Source organism: Ascaphus truei, chromosome 21, assembly GCF_040206685.1.
Source record: "Ascaphus truei isolate aAscTru1 chromosome 21, aAscTru1.hap1, whole genome shotgun sequence".
Taxonomy (NCBI): domain Eukaryota; kingdom Metazoa; phylum Chordata; class Amphibia; order Anura; family Ascaphidae; genus Ascaphus; species Ascaphus truei.
Window position 1 is genome coordinate 32,355,631 of NC_134503.1, and position 22,397 is coordinate 32,378,027.

The 22,397-nt window shown below is 44.4% G+C and overlaps 1 protein-coding gene across 3 annotated transcripts in view; it reads right to left on the reverse strand.

The window, feature by feature from the left end:
• Positions 1-22,397, reverse strand: part of RGS3 (regulator of G protein signaling 3) — a 457,941-nt gene that overhangs the window by 399,503 nt on the left and 36,041 nt on the right. For 2 of the 3 annotated variants that reach the window (XM_075579463.1, XM_075579467.1), the window contains exon 2: positions 13,559-13,640. In XM_075579463.1, coding sequence (XP_075435578.1) covers positions 13,559-13,640 — 82 coding nt within the window. Of the gene's footprint in view, positions 1-13,558; positions 13,641-14,653; positions 14,691-22,397 lie in introns of those variants that run through there. The other variant, XM_075579464.1, reaches the window with a different exon arrangement.

A 22,397-nucleotide genomic window follows, 5' to 3' on the forward strand; every position in this document is an offset into this window, starting at 1 on the left:
TTCTTAATTCCCCCCTCTCCCTAATTTTTTTTAATAAAAATTAAGTTTAAATTTTTTTTTTTTTAAAAGCCAATTTGGGTGAAAACGATAAAGACTTACCCAGCACATTGAACTGCGCCTTTAACATTTGAAACAATTACAGGGACGCCAGTTGCATTAAACAGAAAATCTCCTAGCTTCACCAATATATAGGCGTGTGTGGGTCTGTGCACGAGTATACATTCAACAAAAGACAGGGGTGCCCAATGCTACGTACATCCAATTGACAAAACATATAAAGTAATAAGTATACAGTTTGAATACTTCAATAATAATAATAATATTTACTTGGTTATTTAGTTTAACCCTTTGGCCAAAGCGTCATAAGCCTGCATACCACGTCAAGGTATAACCAAAATTAATGCAGGTCCTACACTACACTGTGAACCCTTCTGTTCTTTGCAGCAAAGTGTAAAGCCCTCCCAAGTTAAAAAGGTGAGGAGGAGTGAGCTCTGGGGGGAGGTGCCACCTACCTCCATTACAACTGTTACCAGTCAGAAATTGATTAACACACACACATTCCCAGCTAACTCAAACTCCCACACCCACCACATCATGAATATATATTTATGTCAAAAAGAGTGCTACTGGGCGTGGCAAATGTATACAACAAAAGACAAAGGTGCCCAATGCTACATCCAATTGACACAACATATAAAGTAATAAGTATAAAGTTTAAATACTTCAATAATAATAATATTTCTGACTGGTAACAGTTGTAATGGAGGTAGGTGGCAACCAGTACATGTCATTTTGAACATTTCCTTTGCTGATATTTAACCTCCTCATATAACAGGGCTCAGTTTAACCACTACACCTTTGTAGTGTAGAATAAAAAGAAGTTGTTTGAAAAACGGTGCATACATTATTTGTAATTCAACAAAATCTAACATTATTGGTAGGGGGTGAATACTTCTGCAAGCCATTGTATATAGATGTACAGTTAATTGTTCGCACTTTATACATAGTTGGGGAAAAAATTAGCTGGATTGAGAATGGTCACTCAATGCATTTTGCCACTGTTACGCCGATGCTCGCCACAAACCGGGACCGGACCGCGGGGCTGAGGTGGGGTTATATAATCACCGACCTGAGTCCACGCAGACTGATCCGGAGTGCGCAGTTCATAGTCGTACATCGCAGGGTCAGGATTGGAGAAGGCAGCATCGTCGTTAATGAAGCAGGAGTTCGGCAACAGGAAATCAGGAGTGCCCCGCTTCAGCTTAGGAGCGTGAGCGCGGGGGTGGCTTCTGCGCGAGGACGATCTCAGCAGGAGGAGACAGCAGGCTGGCCGAAGTTCACCGCAGGGCAGCGTCGGGAAGAACCAACGCTTCAGCGCAGAAGTCCAAGGCAGGTCACTGCAAGAGGATCGCAGCAAGCCGCAGGAAAGGAAGGGTAGCCACTGCTAGGAGGGAATGCAGCAGGTACCGGTGCTGGCAACACGCTTCAGCACAGACGTCCCGGGTAGGCCACTGCAGGAGAATAGCAGCAGGCCAGTGCTGGCATCAACGCTTCAGCACAGACGTCCAGGGCAGGCCACTGCAAGGAGATAGCAGCAGGCCGCAGGAAAGGAAGGGTAGCTACTGCTAGGAGGGAATGCAGCAGTACCAGTGCTGGCATCAACGCTTCAGCACAGACGTCCAGGATAGGCCACTACAGGAGAATAGCGGCAGGCCACAGGACAGGAAGGGTAGCTACTGCTAGGAGGGAATGCAGCAGTTACCAGTGCTGGCATCAACGCTTCAGCACAGACGTCCGGGGTAGGCCACTGCAAGGAGATAGCAGCAGGCCAGTGCTGGCAACAACGCTTCAGCACAGACGTCCAGGACCAGGCCTCTGGATACTCAGGAACTTGGAAGGTAAGAACGCTAGGAGAGAGGCCTGGGGTGGTTTGTGGCAGAGTCAGTAACATAGAGATATGAATAGTTATGCTCGGCCCTGGTTCAGAGCCAACGCCTAGAATATAAAGGGCGGAGATCCAATCACAGGAGGAGGGTGTGTGAGAATTCCTCCAATGAAGTAGCACAGGGCAGAAGCTGCAATGAGAGGCAGCACCTGTGCCATAGATTGCCAGAGGAAGCTTGCAACTGCACAGGTCTGCACGGCAATAGTCAAAGCCAGTAGTGGATTCCTTACAGTACCCCCCCCTTCAGGTGAGACCTCCGAACGAACAAGATCCATCACAGATTTGGGGGACATGGAATTGTTCCTAAACCTCCTTAGGCGAGAGGTGGCGTTGAAAGCCCATAGTTTGTTGGGATTCCTTACAGTACCCCCACCACTGGGTGAGAAGCCTGGGTGAACAGGACCATTCATAGGTCTGGGAGACATTGAGTTGTTCCTGAAGTGTCTCCGGCGAGAATTAGGTCCACAATCCAGATGTACATTGGCGAGTGCCATGAAAGACAGCGGTGGTACTGCAGTTCTTGGTACATGGACAATGGGACCTGAGGGCTCCGGAATGGGAACATCAGAAGGACAGTAGCCAGGTGTCCGGTGCATAGTAATAGTCCAAGAGTATGGGACACAGGACACAGATTGTTGGACAAAAATTGCAGAGGGACCTTCAGAGAAGGCAATGTCTTTGGTGAAATCAGCACGGAGGAAGTTGCGAGAGTCTTTAGCTTCCAAGGAATTCCGGGTGGTTGTTAGCAAGGGAATGGGGCGGGAGGGTTCACTACACACTATTGCAGCGGTACTTTTGATACCAAGCAGGGTTGCTATCCCAAGCAATTTGCGAGAGTCTGTAGCAGTGTGTATGCAACTCATGGTACTGGCAGTTGAAGAAGGATCCGCTTCCTTTGGTTTGTGATCTTTAGAGAGAATCAAATCCGAAATTGTGGCCTTGGCGAAGGACATAATAAGCATGTCTATACCCATAGTGGACCCATAGAGAACAGGAACGGACGCTTCAGGTAAAGCGACGAGGTCCAGTAAGGGTGTCTTCGTCTTAGGGAGAGGCCAATTGCCATACAGAACGGGCACTTTGGGCACCGCACAGAGACCTGCGAGTAAGGAGTCTGTTTGAAAGGTGAGAAAACAGATTTTATCCAAAAAACAAGGCAGGCGTTTAAGCGGTGCATCGACCTTAGGGAAAAAAGTCTTTGGGTTAAAGCTGGGTGCCTCCAACACAGAGAAAGAAGACAGAGAACTAGAGCTTGGCTTTGGAGTGGAGGTCCCAGGTACCCAGGTCTCACATGATATTGTGGGAGAAGCAATGCAAATTGTTACTGTTTTAAACATAGGGTTTTTAACATCGGTAGCTCCAGGCACCTTTTTGAGAGGTAACCCTAGTCTTGGGACAGGACAGTCAATAGCAAGTACCCCAAGTATTGTGGAAGACACAGAGAAATATAAGTCCATTTTAAAGACGGTATCTTCTGAAAAAAGGGAAAGTTCCAAATGCGATACCCCTGAGTTCGTGGTAGTAGACATACAGTCAGTAGTGGATACCCCGAATACTGTGGGCGAATCAGCGTGAAACAGTATTATTGCAGGAATGGGCATCCCAGACTTAAAGTCATTTTTGATCATCCCGGAGGCTGTGGCATGATCCGTGAGAGAAACTGGGGTAAACTCTCCAACAGACACAAGAGACATCTTGCTTGTTACAGAATTGGGTCCCTGAGAATCCCTAGTGAGGGCATCAGACTCCATGGGAGACTTAGTGACAGGGGTTTTGGAACTGATAAAAGGAATTGCAGGTATCACAGATTTAATAGGAGAAATACCTTGCAAAACAGAAATTTTAGTAAAGGTGATAGGCATCACAGATAGGACAGACAGAAGTAAGCTAGGCAAGGTTGCTTCTATAACAGAAGATTTGGCAGCGGCAAAGCTTAACTCAGCGGCTGCTGGAGAACTTTTAAATACAGTGAGAAGGGACTGCAGATTTACAAAGTCAGGGATAAAGGGAGTCTCAAACTTGAAAGCCTGATCCTTCAAAAAGAAGGGCCCTAACTTTAATGGTACTGAGGGAGCAACAGCAGATACGCTGATCTCAGAAGGGGTCACTTGGAAAGGAGCATAATATGTACTGTACGCTTTAAACCCTAGGATTTGAGAAAAGGAGAACTCAGACAGTGCAAGTGGGGCAACCACGACTGTACTGGCCTCTGAAGTGGGTATTTGGGAAAGAGTGTCTGGGACTTCAGAAACGACAACAGATTCCACGAAAAGGGGTCTATGCTCAGAAGCAGGGGTCTCAGCTCTCTGAGTGGCAGACGGGGTGAGTGAAATACCTAGGAGTAGGGATTCTGCGAACAGGTTTAGAGAAACAAACGGCTCCAGAATACTTTTTACTGGAGCCAGTATTATTGCCGAAAGTTCAGGGGGCATAGCCCCGAGAATTTTAGCTGAGTCAGAGGACAAAAGGGGTTGATCCTCTGAGGCTAAGGAGGTGTCCCTGACTGACGAACTAAAGGGATCTACCAAGGAAGGTTCACAGGGCTGACCTGCAGGGGTTAACATAGGAAAAACCCCAAGGGTTAAATTACTCTGTACCTGAGAATCAGAGAAATAGAAGCTAGTCTCCGAGAGTGGGGTCAAAGGGGGTTCTGCCTCTTGCCCTAGGGACCTATCATTAGACTGCGGAATACTAGGGTTAACAGTAGGAACCTCACAGAGCAGACTAGCAGGGGTTAATACAGAAAAAACCTCGGAAACAGAGCTTAGAATTTTTGGTTTAGGAAAAGAGGGCAAACAGGATTAATTCTCTGGTGCTAGGGAAGACACACTGACCTGGGTACTGCAGGGATTTACAGTGGGGAACGCATAAGCCTGACTAGCAGGGGTTAAGACCGAAATAACCTCAGGGACAGAATTTAGGGAGGTTAACTCAGGATTAGGGAGCGTGGCAGCTTCTTCCTTAGCGGGCAGCGACAGAGAAATGGTTTGACCATTCTTAGGAGAGAGAGGTAACCCCACAAGGGAGCGAATACATTCGGCTAGAGACTGTTTTAAGTTCAGGATACAGTAAGCCTTAATAAAGAGATCACAACGGCATTGTCTTTGCAAAGGGGTTAAACCTTCATAGGTAAACATTTCATCCATCAGGGGTATTACTTCACACAAATACTGGCCTTCATAGTGGGACTGATACGCAGGCCGGGACATAACTTCAGTTGGTAAATTGCCATCCCCCGCCACGGCGCGGTCCGGTTTTAATGGGCCGAGCATACTGTTACGCCGATGCTCGCCACAAACCGGGACCGGACCGCGGGGCTGAGGTGGGGTTATATAATCACCGACCTGAGTCCACGCAGACTGATCCGGAGTGCGCAGTTCATAGTCGTACATCGCAGGGTCAGGATTGGAGAAGGCAGCATCGTCGTTAATGAAGCAGGAGTTCGGCAACAGGAAATCAGGAGTGCCCCGCTTCAGCTTAGGAGCGTGAGCGCGGGGGTGGCTTCTGCGCGAGGAGCGGCCTCGGCCCATGACGCCGATCTCAGCAGGAGGAGACAGCAGGCTGGCCGAAGTTCACCGCAGGGCAGCGTCGGGAAGAACCAACGCTTCAGCGCAGAAGTCCAAGGCAGGTCACTGCAAGAGGATCGCAGCAAGCCGCAGGAAAGGAAGGGTAGCCACTGCTAGGAGGGAATGCAGCAGGTACCGGTGCTGGCAACACGCTTCAGCACAGACGTCCCGGGTAGGCCACTGCAGGAGAATAGCAGCAGGCCAGTGCTGGCATCAACGCTTCAGCACAGACGTCCAGGGCAGGCCACTGCAAGGAGATAGCAGCAGGCCGCAGGAAAGGAAGGGTAGCTACTGCTAGGAGGGAATGCAGCAGTACCAGTGCTGGCATCAACGCTTCAGCACAGACGTCCAGGATAGGCCACTACAGGAGAATAGCGGCAGGCCACAGGACAGGAAGGGTAGCTACTGCTAGGAGGGAATGCAGCAGTTACCAGTGCTGGCATCAACGCTTCAGCACAGACGTCCGGGGTAGGCCACTGCAAGGAGATAGCAGCAGGCCAGTGCTGGCAACAACGCTTCAGCACAGACGTCCAGGACCAGGCCTCTGGATACTCAGGAACTTGGAAGGTAAGAACGCTAGGAGAGAGGCCTGGGGTGGTTTGTGGCAGAGTCAGTAACATAGAGATATGAATAGTTATGCTCGGCCCTGGTTCAGAGCCAACGCCTAGAATATAAAGGGCGGAGATCCAATCACAGGAGGAGGGTGTGTGAGAATTCCTCCAATGAAGTAGCACAGGGCAGAAGCTGCAATGAGAGGCAGCACCTGTGCCATAGATTGCCAGAGGAAGCTTGCAACTGCACAGGTCTGCACGGCAATAGTCAAAGCCAGTAGTGGATTCCTTACAGCCACATATATGCGCACTTAGAGCAGCTGTTCCAGGGAGCATACCTCTGTGGGAAATGCGAGCAGGTGGTCTGATAAGGCAACTTGCAACACTGAGGGACCATGACAATCTTGAAAGAATATTGCTCACTGAGCAGGCCCTGGCTGGGACTAGTGGTGCAGAGGGTGGAGTGGTGAGTGAGGACCAGGAAGTTGGGTACCAGAATGAGGACCTACCTGGTCCTCATGAGCCAGGACCAGGTAGGTAGCTGGGCAGCAGAAGGGGTTGGCAGTACAGTTCTGAGCTGACCCATCCCAATAGATTTGTCAGATTGAGTTAAGATATTGGGGGTGTCAAAGCAGGAATGGTAAGGCTGGGGGAGACTGATTCCTCAAACAGCCAAGGGAATAGTTCTTCCAGCATAGAGGGGACTCAGGATAGTAAGAGAACAAGAAAGGTTGTGGGAGGAGACTCCATTAATAGAAAGGTAGATAGGGCAATCTGTGGCTGTGACTGCATGAACCGAACAGTTCGTTGTCTCTCGGGTGTTCGGGTCTCGCACATTGCGGATCAGGTAGACAGATTGTTGGAAGGGGCTGGGAATGACCTGGCATTCTTGGTACACGGTGGCATCAACTACAAAGTTAAAGATGGAGGGTTTTCAGAAATACTACTAGTTGGGGTTTAGGGAGGTTACTGCATGGCTAAGAGTTATGTACAAAGAAGGGTTTGTGTTTTTTAGAGCCCTGGGAGTCGCTATCTTTATAGAAGGGATGGATTGCACCTCAACGAAGACAGATCTTCTGTGCTAGTGGGGAGGATGTTAATAAACTCCTTCATTGTCAGAAAGAACTGCAACATTCTTATATGCAATGCATTGTTAACCTTTGTTTACAAACTACGTATACTACACATGCCCAGCCATCGTTTATATTGCCAGCGAAAACAGGATCATAAAACGAAGACAGAAGTTACACATTTAAATCTTTTAAAGCAGCAGTCCAAGCTGCTGTTTTATTTTTAAATTATTATTTGTTTCCCCTTTAATATGTGCATCAATACAATCCACACAATGATAAGTAATTTGTTAAGTTGTCGATTGATCCGTTCTCCTGTGATCACTAAATGGCTGCAGGAGTATTCTGCAGCCAGTGTGACTTTGTAAATTGTTGCTATAGAAACAAAAAGGCTTTTTACATTATAATACAAAAGTATTTTCTCACAGTACAGAACAGGTTTATTAAAACACACATGCAGCATATTGCTTGGTCCGCAGCTTTAGTGGGGGATGGGTGTAGGAAAGTTGGTGGCCTGAGTTCGCAGCATCTCGTGAAGAATTATTAAGCATATGAGGGATTATTAGCAGTATTGATATACGTAGTTACAGACTCCGTCGGGCTCACAGCGTTCCTCCCCCTAACCTCGCTGTATGGGGTGTTTTCTCCACGAGGAACACTTGCTGGTCACTGGCTTCACTCGCCCAACAACTAGATAATCTGTATAGTGTCCAACACCTCATCTCAGGCCCCTAAATGCTAAACAGAGCAGTTCTAGAGATAATATATATATATTTTTTTAAATATTTTTTTTCTATTCATCTCTACGAGTGTGCTGTGTGAGAGATGTTTTAGGGTCCTTAGATGAGGCGTCGGACACTACACCCAGCTGGTACCACAATCGTTGTAAATTGAGGTCATCAACCAGGGCACCAGCGAAAAAAGAAATTGGGGATTTTTTTTTAGTGAGTCAGTTTCATTCATAAGTCCAGGGAAAAGGGAGACCAAAAAGCGCACCAGCACAAACGGAGCAGGAAGAAACCAGAACAAAAAAATGATTAAAAGGGCACTTTAATGTGGCAAAAGACCCATCCAATGCATTTCGAACGTCGCAGCGTTCTTTTTCAAGGATAAAACACAATGTGATAACATCCATTATATACCCTCTTACCTGTGGGCCATTTCGCGCCAAAAATCAGAACCTGATGACGTCATAACAGAGCGACTCAGTGCCGATCTAAGGGCAAAAGGAAGTACCAAAGGCAGTGTGGCCATTTTGGATGTGGGCAAACATAGGAACACAATAACAAAGCTTTATTGACCATTCCAGCAGAACAAAATACATTGCTGCTAACTGGACAAGCATATTTAAACGAAATAAAGCTATATTAAACTAAACTAATGCTTAATAAAGGGTACTATTATATCAAGGAAAAACATGAACAAGGTGGATTAAAAAACTAGCTGTGTTGCAACTAAGTTATATACAAAAAAAAAAAAAAAAAAAAAACCTCTAGACATGATTAAAAAAATGTGCAAGAAAAGTAAATTTAAAGACATATTACACATACATACTGCATAACACAGATTGTGTACCTAAATCATAAGAACCAGGGAAATACAACCATTATAAAATATGAAGTATTATCCACAAGATACATCAAAGAACAATTTAAGCTTACATATTAGCATAATATTTGCATGATAAGGCATAGGTTCAAAGGGTATAACGACAAGAATATAATGTCCAATATAATGACAATTGTCTTATTTGATCTGTAATCTGTATTACCAACTAATTACACCATAATACGTCTATCACAAAAATGTTTACAAAAAATGTGTTAGTTGCCAGTCAATGTTCAAGCCCATAGGGAAGCGCGTTTGGAGAGTGAAGATCCAATACGCCTCCCTACGGTCCAGAAGGTTGATATGATCACCTCCTCTAGATTTAGAAATAACTGATTCAATCCCCAAAAAGGAAAAATTATTAATTCCTCCCTGACCACATTCAGTGAAATGTTTTGAGACTGGATGATTAGTGTCTCTCAATTTTATGAGCCTTAAATGCTCTAACATCCTGACCTTAAGGGCTCTAGTCGTCCTCCCCACATACCTCTTGCCACAACCACATGTTATTAGATAAATCACAAATTGACTTTTACAATTTATAAAACTGTTAATCTTAAATTCCTTATTTGGTAATATATTCACACCATGTGGCGGTGGCAAGGCAAACTGGAAAAAACTTTTGGCAGGCTTCATGTGTTTACATGCACTACAAGAGCCACATTTGAAGGAACCCCTAGTGATAAAAGTTTTTTTGAGACCAGAAGATTTGAGTTCACTTGGTGAAACATGAGATCCAATTGTTCTCGCTCTACGATATACAAAAGTAGGACCAGAATCCACATATTTTTTAAGGACAGGGTCCATGGATAAGACATTCCAATGTTTTGAAATTATAGAGTTTACTTTTCCACTTTGTTTACTAAATTGTGAAATAAAAAGAGGACATTTGTTTTTTGATTCTGTCAGTCCATGTGAGTCCTGTTTAATACCAATTGTCTTAACATTGTTAACAAGGCGAGAATCTCCAATTGGATGTGTGGGCAACAATGATGCTCTCTCTGTACTGTATGTAATGCATTTTCAAATGCAATTGCTAAATGTGATTTGGGGTATCCCCTTTCCAAAAATCTCCTTGTAAGCTCCTCAGACTGAGAAAGGAAACCACTCATAGTGGAACAATTCCTTCTCAGTCTGAGGAACTGTCCCCTTGGTATGGCCTTTATGACATGGGATGGGTGGCAGCTGTCCGCCCTAAGAAAGGTGTTCCTGGCATTTTGCTTCCTATAAACATCCGTTTGGATTTTTTTGTCTATGTCTACAAATAATCGTAGATCCAGAAATTCAATGTGATGGAAATGAAAATTTAATGTAAATCTTAGATTATAAAGATTATTATTAAGATAAGATACAAAAGTGTGAAGTGTAGTGACATCCCCCCTCCAAATAATAATTAGGTCGTCCACAAATCTTTTATAAAAAACAATATTGTGACGAAATAAATTAGTGCTCGAATAAATAAAAAGTGCTTCCCACCATCCCATAAGTAAGTTCGCAAAAGAAGGAGCAAAACTTGTACCCATAGCAGTGCCAATAAGTTGCAAATAAAACTTACCATTAAATGTGAAAAAGTTGTGCGTGAGTAAAAAGTGTATAGCGTCCAAAATAAAAGCCGATTGAAAGATTGATATTTCTGGTATCTCAATAAATTGGCGGACCGCTGCCAAACCATGGTCATGTTGTATAACAGAATACAGAGAGGTAACATCAAGTGTTACCCACAGGTAATCATTACCCCATTTAACATTTTTGATCTGATCAAGAAGATCACCAGAGTCCCGTATAAATGAGGGCAATTTCCTAACAAATGGCTGAAGAAAACCATTAACATATCTTGACAGACCATCTCCCAAAGATCCAATACTAGAGACAATGGGACGACCTGGAGGGTCGACCAATGTCTTGTGGATCTTTGGGAGATGGTGGAAGATAGGAATAATGGGATGAGATGGAATAATGAATTTAACCTCGTCCTTCGACAGAACTTCCATAATAACACCTGAGTCAACCAGTTCTACAAGGAACTCCAAGAATTGCGGTGTGGGGTCGGCGGATAGTACACGATAGGACCGGCCATCATCCAGTTGGCGTAATGCCTCCCTGATGTAACCGTCTCTGCCCTGCACCACCACCGCACCCCCCTTGTCCGCACTCTTAATGACCAATGCAGAATTATTTTTCAAAGATTTTAAAGCTAAACGCTCACTTTGATTCAAATTGTCATGATCTATATAGGATAGGGAAAATCCCTGAGCTAGAAGACGAAGGTCTCTTATAACCAGATTTTCAAACATAGTCAGAAATTGACCCTTGACATGAGTGGGGTAGAACACAGAACTCCTTTTTAGGCCTGAATTCCATTCAGAAAATGTAGGAATATTAACATCATCAACCGTCTGTTCAGATAAAAGATCATTCATATCTTGCAGGGTACAAAAATCATTAAATGTATGTAAAGCAATAGATACCGGAATAAAATACAATTATTTGTAGACATAGACAAAAAAATCCAAACGGATGTTTATAGGAAGCAAAATGCCAGGAACACCTTTCTTAGGGCGGACAGCTGCCACCCATCCCATGTCATAAAGGCCATACCAAGGGGACAGTTCCTCAGACTGAGAAGGAATTGTTCCACTATGAGTGGTTTCCTTTCTCAGTCTGAGGAGCTTACAAGGAGATTTTTGGAAAGGGGATACCCCAAATCACATTTAGCAATTGCATTTGAAAATGCATTACATACAGTACAGAGAGAGCATCATTGTTGCCCACACATCCAATTGGAGATTCTCGCCTTGTTAACAATGTTAAGACAATTGGTATTAAACAGGACTCACATGGACTGACAGAATCAAAAAACAAATGTCCTCTTTTTATTTCACAATTTAGTAAACAAAGTGGAAAAGTAAACTCTATAATTTCAAAACATTGGAATGTCTTATCCATGGACCCTGTCCTTAAAAAATATGTGGATTCTGGTCCTACTTTTGTATATCGTAGAGCGAGAACAATTGGATCTCATGTTTCACCAAGTGAACTCAAATCTTCTGGTCTCAAAAAAACTTTTATCACTAGGGGTTCCTTCAAATGTGGCTCTTGTAGTGCATGTAAACACATGAAGCCTGCCAAAAGTTTTTTCCAGTTTGCCTTGCCACCGCCACATGGTGTGAATATATTACCAAATAAGGAATTTAAGATTAACAGTTTTATAAATTGTAAAAGTCAATTTGTGATTTATCTAATAACATGTGGTTGTAGCAAGAGGTATGTGGGGAGGACGACTAGAGCCCTTAAGGTCAGGATGTTAGAGCATTTAAGGCTCATAAAATTGAGAGACACTAATCATCCAGTCTCAAAACATTTCACTGAATGTGGTCAGGGAGGAATTAATAATTTTTCCTTTTTGGGGATTGAATCAGTTATTTCTAAATCTAGAGGAGGTGATCATATCAACCTTCTGGACCGTAGGGAGGCGTATTGGATCTTCACTCTCCAAACGCGCTTCCCTATGGGCTTGAACATTGACTGGCAACTAACACATTTTTTGTAAACATTTTTGTGATAGACGTATTATGGTGTAATTAGTTGGTAATACAGATTACAGATCAAATAAGACAATTGTCATTATATTGGACATTATATTCTTGTCGTTATACCCTTTGAACCTATGCCTTATCATGCAAATATTATGCTAATATGTAAGCTTAAATTGTTCTTTGATGTATCTTGTGGATAATACTTCATATTTTATAATGGTTGTATTTCCCTGGTTCTTATGATTTAGGTACACAATCTGTGTTATGCAGTATGTATGTGTAATATGTCTTTAAATTTACTTTTCTTGCACATTTTTTTAATCATGTCTAGAGGTTTTTATTTTTAACTTTTTTTTTTTTTTTTTTTTTGTATATAACTTAGTTGCAACACAGCTAGTTTTTTAATCCACCTTGTTCATGTTTTTCCTTGATATAATAGTACCCTTTATTAAGCATTAGTTTAGTTTAATATAGCTTTATTTCGTTTAAATATGCTTGTCCAGTTAGCAGCAATGTATTTTGTTCTGCTGGAATGGTCAATAAAGCTTTGTTATTGTGTTCCTATGTTTGCCCACATCCAAAATGGCCACACTGCCTTTGGTACTTCCTTTTGCCCTTAGATCGGCACTGAGTCGCTCTGTTATGACGTCATCAGGTTCTGATTTTTGGCGCGAAATGGCCCACAGGTAAGAGGGTATATAATGGATGTTATCACATTGTGTTTTATCCTTGAAAAAGAACGCTGCGACGTTCGAAATGCATTGGATGGGTCTTTTGCCACATTAAAGTGCCCTTTTAATCATTTTTTTGTTCTGGTTTCTTCCTGCTCCGTTTGTGCTGGTGCGCTTTTTGGTCTCCCTTTTCCCTGTATTGCATTGAGTAGCTGCACAGCCTGCCTGCCTGCCCTACCAGGATGTGAGTATTTGCATATTTTTCAGGGGAACCTGCCAATGAGACATATGGTGAGTGGGTTGCACCACACACCACCTGTCTTCAGGAGGATAGTACCCATTATATGACACAATAGGTACTATATCAATTGTTAGTACCCTGGTACAGTGGTCTGGCTTATTATCATTTTGAGATATACCTGCATTTGAGCGCTTCAGCTATTTTCCATATCATTCATAAGTCCAGCCTTGGTTTTTAGTGTTAGTATATTGTTATGAGTGGGGCGTTAAGGATATCTTAGAGTACACATTGTTCTGTTTGGCTTAATGGTTTTTAGTGCATTAAAAAAAAGTGCATTAAAAAAAAAAGTGCAGTAAATTTATTCACGTACCTGAATCCACAGCTTGAACACGCACTGGAGAATCAGCGCAAATTGTGAAGCCGAACCCATCATTTCCACGAGGGACCACAATCTGAAAAAACGCAAAAAATTAAAATGGTTTCCGGGCTTAGAGCAATTGGTATGCAAACGGTTTCCCCAAATATGCAATGCAACAGTTGCACACTTTCAAAATACATTGTGTAGTCTATCAAAGCAGCAATACCCTAAACCATGTGCTTCCTCCTTGCATGAACTACAAGGTTTCCCTGAGCAGAATTACCCATGGGTTGGGCAGCGGGGAGCCCTCTCCATTAAGGTCAAAAAACGCAAAAAATTAAAATGGTTTCCGGGCTTAGAGCAATTGGTATGCAAACGGTTTCCCCAAATATGCAATCCAACAGTTGCACACTTTCAAAATACATTGTGTAGTCTATCAAAGCAGCAATACCCTAAACCATGTGCTTCCTCCTTGCATGAACTACAAGGTTTCCCTGAGCAGAATTACCCATGGGTTGGGCAGCGGGGAGGCCTCTCCATTAAGGTCATCAGACAGCGTCCCATCTTGGGAAACAAAATGGCGATGGGCAAAGCTATTGAAAAAATAACTTTTCCTAATCTTATTTCTTGAAAAAGCCAAGACATCGGAGAAGACTTCCCAAACTAGAGGACTCCTGATGGGAAGAGTACGTAGGTATGAAAAAAAGCAAAGTATGTCAATCTAGTGTTCCCCTTATCTTTACTCTTCTGCCAGAGGATCAATCAGGGAAAAGAGAAGACTATTTGCATGTGCAAAACAGACCAGGTCATACTCGATATGGTGACATTACAAAGTGGGAGAAGCTAACTGAAGTGAAACACTCATGTTCTGGACCAAGCACACCCTGATAGATGTGTAGGGGACAGGCAGGGTAACTCAATCCCATATATCAAGCAAGGAAACCTTCTTACTTGCTGGAGTTTATTTGGGGCAACAAAATACAAATAAAAGTGGGGGAAAGTACTGATGGAACACTGGGACTTGAGGGCAATGGAGGGGAGGAGGCACTATGAGGGAAGTGGGCAAGTGGGCAAGATAAAGGGATAGGTAAAAATTAGTAACTTTACCAGAATAGGAGAGATGACTGCTCAAGATGGCTGCTGGTATTAAAAGAAAGCATGCTGGTCTGGGCTGATGGGAAATTAACTGGGACAATACCACCTGACAAGGGATGGGGGAGCAGTCCATCCTGGTAAAAAGGCAGGGGGGTTACCAAGGCAACTGGCTGAAGCCAAGAAACCCACAAGGGGTCGCAACATTGTTGCACAGCTAGGCTGAGGAGTGCTGGCAGCCTGAAGACAGAGAAAACACAAACCTGTTCCAGGACAACTCACATGTTTACACATTTGGAGTGGGATTTCTCTTGAAAAAAAAAAACTGGAAAAACAAATTCTGAAGGAAATTATCAGAGCAGATATAGAAAACCATGGGAATAAAAGCTCATACAAACAATTTAACACACCGGACACAAGTTTGAACAACGATAGGGGTTTTATGTCACATTATCCCACATAGAATACATTAAACCAGCGGTGCGCAAACTGGGGGGCGCAAGATTATTTAGGGGGGGCGCGGGATGCGTGCGGGGAAACCTGGGGGTGGGCAGAGCTGTGCACGGGCGGCTCTGCTCTGTGTCTCTATAAGAGTGGGCGGGGCCTTGCTGCTGGGCTTTCCTTCCCAGCACACAGACATCCATCCCCTACTCCTCCTGTGTTACCCGTACAAGTTTTGAGCAGCATGGGGGACAGGAACAGGACAGGACAGGAGCAGGCTTACAGTAGTACTTCCTCCCCCCAGTTGAAAGTCTGTGACTTATGATTGTGTGTTGTGTTTGTCTGTGTGTGTGGTGTGATTGAGTGTGTGTGTTGTTCCTGTGTTGGTTGTGATTGAGTGTGTGTTGTGATTGAGTGTATGTGTTTTTTTTTCACACACTGCACACACTCACAGCACACTGCCCACACTCACTGCACACACTCACAGCACTGCACACACTCACAGCACACTGTGCACTCTCACAGCACTCTGTGCACACTCTGCACACTGCACTCACAGCACTCTGCACACTACACTCACTGCACTCTGCGCACACTCACAGCACACTGCGCACACTCACAGCACTCTGCACACACTCACAGCACTCTGCACACACTCACAGCACTCTGTACACTCCCAGTCCCAGCCTACCCCCGGTGTCAGCTGCTGGGGCATCATGGTGCCTGCGGGAATCAGGGCTGGGGGGTGATTGGTGCGGTGCTGGGGTGATCAGTACCGGACTGGGGTGTGGGGCTGCTGGCAGGGAGGATCGGTGCCGAGTGGGTCAATGCCGGGCTGGGGTGTGGGGATCAGGGGGGGGGGGGGAAATTGGTGCTGGTAGAAGTGAGGCTGCTGGGGGAAGTGCAAGGGGAATACTGGGGGAAGTACGGTGGCTGTGGGTGCCTCACTCCACCTCTTCACACATCCTCCCGATCGGGTGCGCGGCTGCCATTTTTTTGTAAAATTAGCGCGACCCCGGTTATAGCACGGTCGGATCGGGTGGCTCCCGAGGACCGCGCTATAACAGGTCTGAGATGTATTTGTATTTACATTTTATATCGTTTAATAAAGGTTTTGTTTTTTTATGTGATTGATTACATCTGGCAGGGGGGGCCCGAGACATTTCATGGATGAAAAGGGGGCCTCGGCATAAAAAGTTTGCTCACCCCTCCATTAAACCTACACAATAATGACATCAAACCTCACGATTTATTCTTATACACCTCCTTTTGTCTGCCTAGCTATACAACACCCACAGAGTGCACACCTCTACTCTGAAACCTCTAGCTTCCTGCAATAACTTCTCACATTGTGCCGAGCACCGCTTCATATACGCAAGTGTAATTTCATGGTTTATCACTCCATGTATAAACGGAACCAAAAGTTTCAGCTTCTGTTGTGACACCATCTTGAATAAGACACTTTCTTGAATCAGCGTTAGTGCACAAAGGGTAACCGGGCGTTCTCTATAAATTAAACTGCTCACCTTTGATAAAGTGAATGAAAATGTAAATGGAAAAATATTACCAATTTAAGGGAACCCCTGTGTTTCCTTCTTCGTGGAAATGTACACCTAGGGATCCCTCTTCTGCTGCTCAAACACCCTTCGAGGGAGATATCCTTTTTAACAGATACTGCCAAGAAACAGCAAACCCTAAACTACTTTAACAAATCCTGATATATTCCAGAGCCTGAGGAAGCTTGATGACGCAAGCGAAACACGTTGCTCGATCCTGTAGCTGTTGACATTTTTTGTCCATAGGAGGCTTCCATAGTCAGGAAGTGAGGGGTGCGTTCCAGACACCATCATGCGTTCCAATGCTCCTGCCTGCTGCAGACACCGGAGAGAAGGAGCTGCCAACGAGGAGAACACCTCCACAGCCTGTCCACACCCGCCGAATCACTGTATGTGTTGTAAAGTTTTATTTTTTACCATTTTTAACATTAAATCATTATTCACTTCATTTGGACTCTCCATCTATTCCGGGGGGATCCGTGGAGACATTGAGGACCTGTATACAGCATAGCTGTTAGAACAAAGACGAGCAGTTCCAGGAAATCAATTCTCCTTAAAGCTGAACCCTTATGGGTTTTAATTCACACTGGCCTGTGTGAGTATATGTTTATATATATTTATGATCTCCTTGGAGATTATTCATTATCCCCTCATCAGTTTTTATCATTGTATATGTATTGATACCCACCTTTGGTTTCTTTCTTCTACTCCAGGGCATCTTAACATCCTGAGGACACGTGTGCCTACCAGCAATCAAGAGGAAGGTGTGTGTGATTCCAGGAGAAGACTTTCTACAGAGTTAAGCACCGAGAGGTCTTTGCTCACACAGGCCCATGTGAGTATTTTCAGTAGTTCAATTATCTCTGACTCTCAGTCACCACTATTTACAGTGCTTTATACCTATTTGTTTACCGTTGTTGTGTTTCTGATCTGCGTTCCCCTCATTTTTCTATTTGAATGAGCATTAGCCATCAAAATATATATTTTTTTATCACCGGACTACAAACTAACTTAGAGAAATTAATTTTAAAATAGTAGAAACTACCAGCTTTGTGTATTAAAATAAAAATAATAAATGTAACATCAGAGCCTCAGTGTAGAAAGGTTCAAGCTTCCCCCCCTGATTTTGGACACCAGGCCTGTCTGTCTCCCCTGCTCAACCTTTAGCGCAGTTGTAGACTATATTATATACACTAAAGTGCCCTCAAAAGGGTAGCACATTGCACACATTTTTGTCTAGAAGACCTCCTGTAACAAATGAGTGAAATTGGCAAAGTAAAGTGGGCCTAAATATGAATCTTAGCAAGACCGTCAGGATGTCATCTGTCGGCACCGAAGCACTGCGTTGTGATGTCCCGCACCTCTGCTCCACAGAAATGGCTCTCGTGGCCTCAGGGGGAAGATGACTAGCAGCGAAGAAACAGTGCTGTATGCGGCTGGCCATTACACGAGCAGCGTGAAAGTGGCCGTTCTTGAGGTTAGCTGGGGGAACTGTAGGGGAAATCAATTCCTACGTGAGGGTGACAAATATGCATCACTCAGAAAAAGTATACATGAAAAAATAAAGTTGGCAGGAAACCTGCCTGACGGCCTTTCTTCAGCCGAGGTAGGACAGGAATAACTGACCTGAGGTGGATAACGTCCCCTCATATAGTGGTCACAAGAAATGCTTGTCCTACCAGCTATGAGGAGGAGCTATCCCATTAGTATTTGGCTGCCACAGAGGATGTAGAAGAAAAATGGAATAGAACTAGCTCTACCTTAGCCAACAATTCAGAAGCTTTAGACCAGTGTCCAAGGGGTCTGCGCAAAAAAAAAATGCAAGGGCAGATGGATCCCAGTCAGTATAGTAGGTTCCTGAGCTGGTGTGGAGACTGACCTTAATAGGTGGTAGAGATGTCAATTACAGCACAAGCTTTCATAGTTATTTCCCACAATGCTTTGCATCCACAGCAGCAAAGTATTGTGGTGTGTTACTTTGGAAGCTCTCGCAATAATTGACAGCTATACATGTTGCCTTCACACACTAAGGGACAATTTGAGGCCTTAAGCGTGTTCCCTACCACGAGCTCAGGAGACGATACTGCCTGGGATCTGGCGGTTTTCTTAGCAATAGTCTAATGCGTGGGCAATTAGATTAATTAGGAGTTTGTGCAACACATTTTCTAGCAGAGGGTTCACAATGAACAAAAAGGTTGGAAAGCACTGCTTTAGACAACCGTAAGCAGTATGAAGAGATGTATGCTGGGTAGTACCCGAAGAGACAGGGAGAATAAAGGTGTTGTAAACCGAATAAAAGTCTGACATCATCCCAAGGATGAAAAAATTGAAATGGCGATGGGTCGGAAACATCGCAAGAAGAAATGACCATTGTTGGACAAATATAGTTCTCAACTGGATACCAGGGGTTATCAAAAGACCAAGAAGATGATCAAAACTCAGATGGGATGAAATCCGAAAATGTGTTTGAGCAACGTGGAGAAGAGGCTGTAACCCACAGTACCTGGGTGATAATTGTGGATACTTCATCCAGCAGTGGATTGTGTGTATGTATAGTGAAGTGTGTGTGTGTTGTGGCAGGATGGTCGTGGTAAGTGAGGAGACAACACGTCTTTTCCGGTGAAATAATGCTGATGGGTTTATTTGTCCAAAAACGGTAACTAAACAATGGGTACACTGTCCCTTTAAAATTGAAACGAAACAAAATCCTAACCCCGGTCGGGGTACTAGCTAAACAAAAGTGCAGGCTAACTATCTGGCTGGCTAGCTAACCTATTCCAGCCCAATAAAGTACAGCAAACGCAGTTGGCTCCTTACCTGGGAGCTTTATTCTTCCCTCTTGGGACAGGATCGCTTTGGGCAGCTTGTGTCTGTCTTAACACATCTCTGTCTTCCCTCTATGCCTCAGAGAGAGAGACTGCCGCCCCAGAGGTATTTCCTCTTCCTGTTTTTAAAGCAGGTGATGGAGCTTAATTCAAATCACCTGTGGTCTGCTTGACAAGCTGAGTTAACCCCTCGTTTACTGGATAGCATGCATACTGCCATCTCCTATTCACATACACGGAGTCAATGACCCTGTCACATATCCCCTTTCCCAGCGTAACGTTACTGAGTGGAGCAGCCCGTGCACCGAGACTGTGCACCCTAGAGAGTGCATCAGCATTACCGTGCAGTATTCCTGGCCGATGTTGGATCGTAAAGTTAAAAGGTTGTAACGACAGGAACCAACGGGTAACTCTCGAGTTCTTTTCTTTATTTCTGTGCATCCACTGTAGTGGTGCGTGATCTGTTATGAGTGTACAGTAAAAGACCTGCCTAAAAGGTAATATTTCAATGTGTCTGTTGCCCACTTTACGGCCAGACACTCTTTTTCCACTGTGGCATATCTTTGTTCGCGGGGACACAATTTGCGACTTAAATAGAGGACCGGGTGTTCCTCTTCTCCTACAAACTGGGACAGTACAGCTCCGAGACCTACTTCAGAGGCGTCCGTTTGCAAAAAAAACTCCTTTTTAAAATCCGGGGCTACCAAGACTGGGTGACTACAGAGCGTTGTGCGTAGGTCTACAAATGCAGTCTCCGCATTACCGTTCCATTTTACAACATCAGGTGCCTTTGCCTTTACTAGATCTGAAAGCTGTGCAGCCCGGGTTGCAAAATGGGGTATAAATCGCCTGTAGTAACCTACAATGCCCAGAAACGTCCTAACCTGTTTCTTTTTAAGGGGACGGGGCCAACTCTCAATGGCCTCAACTTTATTGAGCTGGGGTTTTACTGTCCCCCTTCCCACAACATAGCCAATATATTTTGCCTCTGCTAGGCCAACTGAACATTTAGCTGGATTGGCTGTAAGACCCGCCTCCCGAAAGGTTCTTAACACTGCTTCAAACTTTACTAGATGTGAGTCCCAATCTGGACTATGAATTACTATATCGTCTAAGTACGCTGAGGCGTAGTTCGAGTGTGGGTGTAGCAACTTATTCATCAACCTTTGGAAGGTTGCAGGTGCCCCATCAAGACCAAAGGGTAAAACAGTATACTGAAATAGACCATCAGGGGTGGAGAAGGCAGTTTTCTCTTTTGCTGACCTCATTAAGGGGATTTGCCAATAACCCTTTGTAAGATCTAAAGTGGTTAGAAAACGTGCCCTCGCCAACTTCTCAATTAACTCGTCTACCCGTGGCATAGGATAGGCATCAAACTTCGAGACTTCGTTTACTTTTCTAAAGTCGTTACAGAACCGTATTGTCCCATCTGGCTTAGGTACCAAGACAATAGGGCTTTACCATTGACTATGGGACTCCTCAATTATGCCTAGATCTAGCATTTTCTTTACCTCTGACTGAATAGCCCCTCTTCTAGCTTCTGGGATTCTATAAGGTCTTATCTTAATGACTACCCCAGGCTTGGTGACGATATCATGAGAAACCATCCTAGTTTTCCCTGGTACGCTGGAAAAGACATCTCTGTTCCTCTTTACCAAATCTACAGCTTCTCTGTGTTGTTCAGGCGTAAGTTCTGCCGATATTTGAACAAGTGGTTCCTCCCCTTTCCTGGATTCGTTAGCTACTACGGACAGACATACCTCTCTATCCTTCCAGGCTTTTAATAGATTTATGTGATAGATCTGCTCTACCTTCCTCCGGTCTGGCTGTCGAATTTTATAATTCACCGGGCCGACCTGTTCTAGAACCTCATATGGCCCCTGCCAATGTGATAACAGCTTGCTTTCGGCCGTGGGAACAAGGACCATTACTCAGTCCCCTGGTCGGAAGCTACGAACCGTAGCCTATCTGTTGTAAAGGTTCCGTTGGGCCCTCTGTGCCTCTTCTAGATGCTGTCTGACTATGGGGGTAATATGCGCAATACGGTCTTTCAAATCTTCCACAAATTGAACGACATTTTTCCCTGGCACAGCTTATTGCTCCCACTCTTCTTTGAGGCTATCCAGAATCCCTCTTGGGTGTCTCCCATACAGGAGTTCAAATGGGGAAAACCCCGTAGAGGCCTGTGGTACCTCTTGGATAGCAAACAAGAGATAAGGCAACAAGGTGTCCCAGTTCTTCCCATCACTAGCGACCACCTTTCTCAACATCATCTTCAACGTCTTATTAAATCGTTCTACCAGTCCGTCCGTTTGCGGATGGTACACAGAGGTTCTTAGGGACTGTATTTTTAGCTCTACACATAAGTCTCGCATAAGCTTAGATGTAAACGGGGTACCCTGATCTGTCAAAATTTCTTTCGGTATCCCGAGTCGGGAAAATACCTGTAACAATTCCTTTGCTATAGCTTTGGAGGAAGTGTTACGTAAAGGTAGTGCCTCTGGATATCGAGTGGCATAGTCTAGGATCACCAGAATGTACTGATGACCATTGGCAGATTTTTCCAAGGCACCCACTATATCCATGGCAATCCTCTCAAATGGGACCTCAATAATAGACATAGGGATCAATGGGGCCCTCAAACTTGGTCGGGGGGCTGTCAACTGACACTCGGGACAAGAGGCACAGAATCTCTTTACTGCATTATATATCTCTGGCCAGTAAAACCTTTTTAGGATTCTTTGCTGTGTCTTCTCTACGCCCAGATGACCCCCAACAAATGAGAGTGTGCTAGCTCTAGGACCTTCCTCACTAATGAACTGGGTACCAACAATTTTTCTATTTCTTGGCCCTCCTCTTGGCTCACATGGTGTAACAAATCATTCTTAATATAGAAATATGGATAGGATTCCTTTGTGGTTCCTTCTACCGGGACCC